The sequence below is a fragment of the Sphaeroforma arctica genome (assembly GCF_001186125.1).
Source record: "Sphaeroforma arctica JP610 unplaced genomic scaffold supercont1.207, whole genome shotgun sequence".
Lineage (NCBI taxonomy): Eukaryota > Ichthyosporea > Ichthyophonida > Sphaeroforma > Sphaeroforma arctica.
The window spans coordinates 1-7,689 of record NW_014040351.1 but is presented as its reverse complement, the minus strand read 5'-3'; the positions used below and the strand labels follow the sequence as shown (position 1 = coordinate 7,689).

The following is a 7,689-nucleotide window of genomic DNA, read 5'->3' as shown; positions in this document are numbered from 1 at the left end:
CGTATATATGTATATACATATAAATACATTATATATATATATATATATATGTATATATATGCCTTTGTATTCATGTATATACATCATGGGATTGCATGTTCATCACATGCATATCAGTGTACCTAATCAGATATGTGTATATTTATTTGTGTAAGAGTAGATGACCGTTATTCAATACGTCCTTTCCTTGGTTTCAGAGAAGTACTTTGAATCTGAGTTCTTATCGAGATGATTATTTTGATTGTCAAGTATTCTTTTAAATGGGTTTCAATCCTAGTGAAGTAATTTAGTATAGTATGGGAAACTGATGCTTTGGACCATTTTATTTCAACAGTAAATTACTGCGTGACAATTCCCCACCGGGCATGTACGTTATTCCTTCCACAGAAACTACACAAAGTATGTGCGTATTTGCAATAGCTCGCTACCAGTTTATACTCACCCGTGTTTCCTACTGTTTATCCTTACCTTGATGCTATTTTCCGTAAGACTGCAACGCTTTATCGAACGATCTTGTATAATTCCTATTGCAGCAAATGCAACTGTTGCAGACGAAATGTGCGTGCCAACTCGATACGCCTTTAGGTTTATGATTTCATTTTCACTGTTGAACTGCTTTTTGCCCCTCTCTACAGTTTGGCATGGCGTGCTGTTCGTGCGAGAAGGCAGCTATGAAGGTGGAATATTCAAATTTGACGTATACATCCCCGACAAGTATGTGCCCGCCCACTCGTGCGCTCGGTTGGTATATTTATCTGCGCATCAGATACGTACGTACCCCTTACGCTATATGCAGTCGATGTGCATGTTGTTTCCATTGTATTTTAGTATTGAGTTTGTGCGTGTGTTCTGTTCGTGTGCAGTCATATTGGCAACCCCCCCCCCCCCCCTTTTTTTTGTTTCGGGGCTGTTGAATGCACTTTCAATAGGCGCAGCGTGTTTGATGGCACAATACGAATCTCAATGGTGTCCTGCTTAATTTTTAACACAGTTTTCCCACTGAAGAAGTCCCAACGATCCAGTTCACGAGTGATGTCTTTCATCCGGTAGGTATATTTGCTTATCCATCTGACAAAGATTATCTGTAACTTTTTTGGTGCTAATAGTGTATATCGGTGTTTCATGTGGTTCATTGGGTAGTAACAAAACAGGGTAAGTATGCGAAGTTGTTTTTATAACACACGATGATTGCCCCCAGGCTCTTCTACTTCTCTCATGTGTTCATTGCCAATTTTCCATAATTGGTTGGATCAGCCGTACCGTAATCAAAATATAAAATAAGACAAATAAATCTTGGCCAGCAATTGAAAATCGTGCCTTGATCTCACATCATAATTACGAAGCAATGTGTTGAACTATGGGAGCCACTTGTGTGGATTGTACATATGTGCATGGTAGAGAATCAATCCGTCACGTCAGAGTCGATGCCGTGCCTTAACAGATGAGTCTCTAGCACCGATGTGACTGTATTCGCTTAAGTGGATTTGGCTATGTTCTTGACAATTGTATGTAACGATAGGCAGTGGATGCAAAGACTGGACTGGTTTCCCTAGACAGGAAGTGGGACAAGTGGGAACCCCATCGAACGCACTTGTATAGCCTGCTCGCAGACCTTCATGGCATGTTCATCAACCTGGACGTGGAGAGATACACACAGGCGAATCCGGATGCATATAATATGTACGTAAAGTGCATTCGATAGTATAGTTGTATGGTCACAATGCTGCTTACTGTATTGCTTTGGTGGATATAGTATGTCACCACGTTTCTTTTAGATAAACTACGTCCCATTTTCAAGTACGTCGTTTACCGTGCCAGTTTACCGTGCTCTCGACGTAAGGTGTTCTGGCTGTATCCTTGGAATGATGTTTTTAACATCTTTTATTTATTCAGATTAATGAACGATCAACAACTATTCAAGATCAAGGTGAGGCAACGAGTGGAGCATTCGAAAGCACATGTATACACAACGAGAGACGGCAAGGGGTCTATTCATTTCGAAGAATACCGGAATGATGTCCATGGACCTGTTCTAAGGAACATACTTCAAAATAAGGTAAGCGTAATGAATGCACAACAATGATACAAGGATATATATATATCTCTCTCTCTATATATCTATATATATATATATATAAATATATATATATATATGTATATATGTATATATGTATGTATATATAATAGTATATATATATATATATATATATATATACTNTTGTGTGTGTGTTGTGTATATATATAGTAGTATATATATATATATATATATATATATATATATATATATATATATCATAGCATAATTACGCTCGCATATGCACTTGTGTATGTACAGAAATGCAGATAGCGCAAAAAAGTTTGTTACGCTGTGTGCCGTTTCTTACTGCTTTTGTGGCTGTGGAATTTAATATGCATGTCCACGAATAGAGAGCCCAGATGTACGGCAAGCCGGTCTGTACACATCTATATAACAGGACCGGCACCCACGAAATTTATCATACCTATCTTCCGGCATCTTGTTCACGCGACAAGTATTTCTAACAACCCCTCCATGCCATTTGCAACTAATACGACGCCGGCCGAGCAGTGGCGATCGTCGGTTCAACACTCAACTCTGGGCAACAGTAACGTACGCAGGCCACCCACGTGATGTCGCTTTGAATAAAGAAGTGAGGGAACTATGTTCTCTTGAGCTGTATTCGTCTGTATTCATCTCCGGATTCCTCTGGGTCTCCTATCGGCCTACGGGGTCGGATGTCCGATCGTATTCTGCCTGTTTTCATTACCTGCTTAGTCCTAGTAGTTGGTCCAGCGGAGCCGTGAGAGTAATCCAAACTCCGACTGTCGCTTCACTATCATCTTTCACGAGGAGAGATAGTGCGAGTAGTCGTACTAGTAAAAAATAAGAACGTGACTCTACCTGGTCAAATTCTCGCAATGGAACGAACAGGAGCAGATTTCGCGCTGTATTGTATGGTGTGTAAGATTGTACGAGTTCCGCGGGTCACACCATATTGATGATTGGATGCTAGAGCTGTATAATATGGTGCAATTATAATAAGACTGTACGATTGATGATTGGATGCTAGAGCTGTATAATATGGTACAGTTATAATAAGACTGTACGAGTTCCACGGGCCACACCATATTGTTGATTGGATGCTAGTCGTGCCAGATTATGATACATACATTGACTCTCCGTTGTGTCCAATTCGCTAGTCGAGTGGAGTATCCCGATTGCAATGATATATAGATCCCTTGTATCGCAAGGCAGAAATCACGGATGCCACCAGGAACAACAAAAAACAAGGATAAGCATATTACGTGATTCTTGATAGTAAAAAGCAAAGATAAGCAAATACGTGATTTTTGATAGTAAAAAACAAGGATAAGCATATACGTGATTCTTGAAAGTAAAACAACATGATAAGTATATACGTGATCCCTGATAGTAAAAAACAAGGATTAGCATATACGTGATTCTTGATAGTAAAAAACCATAACACGAGTTTGGAGTCACTTGGGTTTGCATTCTCCATTTAATTAACTTCGGGCAATCAATTTGTAACAAACTCTCACAACTGGGAACATCCCGCAAGTGTTCTAGAAACCCCACGTTCAGATTGTTAAACGGAAGCTGAAGTGCATATCTATGTCGCATACTGATACCAGACTACGGGCTGACAATAGCTTTACGTTGTACTGTTTTAATGACTGCCATCGATAAATGCCAACCAACGATAATAACCTATGCTAGTACAGCGGTATATTCTTCACACATAACAAACGTCTACCACACACTCAGTTGCTGTAAGATATATTGTATTGAAGTTGTGGGTTTATATATATATATATATATATATATAATAAGTATATATATACAATATACATATATATATATATATATTATATATATATATATTATTTATTTATTTATTTATTTATTTATATATATATATATGTGTGTGTGTGTGTGTGTGTGGTACGTACCCGCCATATCTACACAGAAAAGGCAATTGAGAAAAGTATATGTGCTCCCCTGCCGGCCATGGACTCAAAACAGCTACATACATTACAATCACGGGTTGTTTACTTGTCGATGCACGAGCATTAATGCGGCCACAGCCACGAAATAGAACGATCGAACATTGAGACGTAGTATGGAATCGTCATCCACCTAGGTGTCTGTGAGACGTGAGCTTTATTCGAGGAGCGAAGGGCTCAGGCCAGTACACAACCCTGGTGCTACAGTTCGCATGGAAGCATGAGGTTTCGCCTTCGTATGTATGCGACGTTGTGAGCTGCCGCGGAACGACGAGATCAGGGCTCTAGGCCGGTCATTCCCAGCCGATTCTAATCTTGTAGTCGAACAACTTCATAGCCTGATACCGATGCGAGGTGTCGTCATAGTTACCTCCTGTCCCCCAATGTACCCGTTACAGGCGGTCTTCTACTTTGTATCCGTAGCGCTACTGCTGGGCTAGCCATTTGGGAGGGCGCGGGGGGAGAGGGTGTTCATGCTTGTACTTGTATCCAACTGTGCCAGGCACTGTTTGGATTGGCTCCAGCATTGGCCACGGAATATCACACACAGATATCAACCAGAAAGTGGTTGTATTGTATCTCGCCCAGCCGGCTGCAGCCTCCGATGCTTGGTATCGTAATTGTAGAGTATTTGTTTTTAAATCATTATGCCACATAAGCGCTTTGGCCATAAATAGCAATTCTAATAATCACATGGGCACATGGCCCTGCTTTCTCTACTTTGGAAGGAATCGACCGCTCTGAATGATCATTCTACCGATGTCTAATCAATCACATGGGCACATGGCCCTACTTTTTCTACTTTGGAAGGAATCGACCTCTCTGAATGATCATTCTACCGGTGTTTCGGAAATTGAAGCTCCGTTGCAATATTGTATCATAGAGTTCCTATTCGGGTAATTTGTGACCCACCGGACGTGTGTACTAGTTCTCCGCTACATCCTGTGCTATTTGTGTGTTGTGAGAGGTGGAATGGGAGGCCGTATTAAATTCTCGCGTGCTCACAATTGTCCTCACAACTCGTTTCTCATGACCTGGACGGCTTGCACTGCGGTCGCCATTTCAGGCGTCTCCAGCTTGCGCACATTCTCGCGGTTTGATTGAGTACTCGACATCTATCGGAATGGAGTGATACAAAGCCCATAATCCTCCAGATGCTTCAGATAGGCATATGGCGGATCCAGGCTCTTAGAATAGCACCTGCGCCTGTCGTAGTTTTAGGGCAGATTTCACCTGTATAATTCATCAGAGAACAGAATACTTCGACGCACCCAGCCCCTCCCAGGTTTGCCCTGCACACGCTATCAAGCTTATCCTCTCCACGTCCTCTGCGTTTGCGCTTAGAGCCAGTTGCACACCTTCATTCGTCCAGCTCAAACGTGCCCTTCCCATCGCACTCTATGCAATTGCTTCGATAAGCAAAGTGCTCTGCTCATACATATACATACAGACAGACACTGCCCCACTCTCTACCAGTCCGCCATCACCAATCTAAACAGCAGAAATCCGCTGAGCATGCACAGGATTATACGGGTGGTGATCCAGTCGATCCCAAACAGTTCCAGGCCGTCTTGCCCGTACGGATTGAATATGGGGGTCAGCCCCTCTGTTGGGTGTACGGGATGGAATGAGTCTTCAGGGTCAACACACTTAATCGCATACGCACAGGGTCAACACACTTAATCACACATATGCACAGGGTCAACACACTTAATCACATATGCACGCGACGTGGCTACGCACGTTTGTGTCGGCGCAATGAATTCGTGAACGCACGCACCGGCCTTATACATTGTGTGAGTAGTGAGAGAGTCAGAGAGTGCGTCACTTGCACTCCATACCCCATTTGAGGAACCCGCTTGCCATGACAGCCATATCCTTTCATCTGAGAACTTTGAACTACTACACTTCGAATGGATATTTATATACCTGGGGTTGTCGATATATACGACACAAGACATAAGACATAGATATGCGATGCCCTCATGCAATTGGAAAAAATACGACAGGTCTTCGTAGCTTGTATTTCCTTCCGTTCTGTGACCATAGCAACGTATATTTACACAGCCCTTACCTCCGTGTAAGCCGGTGACATGCACACGCAGGTTCCTCTGTTAACTACTCGAAACAACCCGGTACTTACCAGACTGGTAGGGTAGCTTCATCAGATTCCGCTCCTCTCGCACGTCTCGTGCCAGAACATATAGCGCACTCACATCGAAACGCGTATCCTTGATGCCCGTGTCCAGGTAGAGACTGCGTATGTGTTGCACAGGCGGTGCATATCCAGCAGATCAGGGAGTGATCAGGTAAGGTAACCGTGAGGACAATTTACTGATAGGAAAACGGGCCTTCTCACAATGAAGAAACATGTGATGCCTTAACGAGTTCTTTAAACAAAAAAAACCCCCTCCGACGAGAAGTTATAAACTTTGCAGTAAGGTGGTTCGTAGCAGAAACGATCGATGCTGATTGAAGACGCGGTAATGCGTATGTTGAGGCGTCTTAATGTGCAAAAATATCAGTGTTCAGATGCGTATCCGTGTTTACTATATCGCGGTGTGTCTGTATATATGCGTGTACCTCTGTTGAGAGCAATTCACGCGTAGGTGTGTGCTTGTGAGCGTATGGTTGTATGGCAGCCCACTCACGTGTGTGCGGTAAAGGGCATTCACTGGACTATATTCATAGGGTTTCCATTAGTCTTTCGAGCCACCTGTCTCGTAATCCCGAACATAGGTGAGTCCTAATCACAGACAGGCAAAAGTACATACAAACTATATCCTGCCTTATAGTTGACAATGTATGGCCTGTTGTATGTGCCTTTAGTCCTTTCGAGATTAGTCTAGTCAGCATCCGACAACGAATGTCCACTATGGAACGAGCTGGCACAAAGGACCGAACTATACAGAGGTATATTGATGCAGCGTAACACGTCAGAAGCTCAAGCGCACACTTACATCTGTCGGGTGGCGAGCAGTTTCTGAGCCACTTCCTTCGCACGCTTCTCCTTCGTCAGAATCGACTTGTCCAGTAGGTAGGCAACCACCTCACCCCCCGAAAAGTATCGGGTGTCGTTCCCTTTGATAACTGGTGCGGGTTTGTGTATATGATGTTAAGTACTGTACTAAATAAGCGAACTCTTATCATGTAGATTAATATGAAGAAGCATATCCTTGCAACATCAAGCACATGCAGCCATTAAATAATGTCCTGTTTTTTTCTTCTCTTGTCTATGCCGATACTTCGATGACAGCGCGCGAGTACCGCCTCACAACCTTGGGAGCTCAGGGATACTTTCCGCAGACAGCATATCAGAAAGGTCAATTCACTCGTACATATAAACGATCCAGGTTTTCCATCCTAATAAAAAGCACAGTATACCCGCCTAGATGCATACCTTTACTATGAGTAGGCGTGAAGTCCAGAAGAAAAGAATGAATGGCCTCGGCCATGTGGCTTTGATGTTGTGCATTTCTGGTCCGCAAACCTAATAATGAATGAGTGAAAAGCAATCAGCATCTATTGATACCGCGTTCACATGTACACTTGCGGATACAGACAAGAGAAATGGATGGCAAGAAATCAATGGATGGCAAGAAATCGTGACTATATCCGGTCACAGCCAACTATAACTAACTATAT

At 42.8% G+C, this 7,689-nt stretch overlaps 2 protein-coding genes across 2 annotated transcripts in view; one reads left to right on the top strand and one right to left on the bottom strand.

The window, feature by feature from the left end:
- SARC_03872 (hypothetical protein) overlaps positions 1-2,936 on the top strand; it is a 4,333-nt gene extending 1,397 nt beyond the window's left edge. Inside the window, exons 2-7 of the mRNA XM_014302309.1 lie at positions 335-399; positions 636-714; positions 992-1,046; positions 1,520-1,680; positions 1,894-2,056; positions 2,588-2,936. Of these exons, the coding sequence (XP_014157784.1) occupies positions 335-399; positions 636-714; positions 992-1,046; positions 1,520-1,680; positions 1,894-2,056; positions 2,588-2,650 (586 nt within the window). The 3' untranslated portion in view covers positions 2,651-2,936. The remainder of the gene's footprint in view (positions 1-334; positions 400-635; positions 715-991; positions 1,047-1,519; positions 1,681-1,893; positions 2,057-2,587) is intronic.
- Positions 2,937-3,971: 1,035 nt separating this feature from the next.
- Positions 3,972-7,538, bottom strand: SARC_03871 (hypothetical protein). Its single transcript, XM_014302308.1, has 4 exons — positions 7,445-7,538; positions 7,005-7,134; positions 6,188-6,300; positions 3,972-5,650 (listed from the first exon to the last, which is right to left on the bottom strand). The coding sequence occupies exons 1-4, from the start codon at positions 7,497-7,499 to the stop codon at positions 5,514-5,516; spliced, it is 435 nt and encodes a 144-aa protein (XP_014157783.1). The 5' UTR covers positions 7,500-7,538; the 3' UTR covers positions 3,972-5,513.
- Positions 7,539-7,689: the final 151 nt, after the last annotated feature.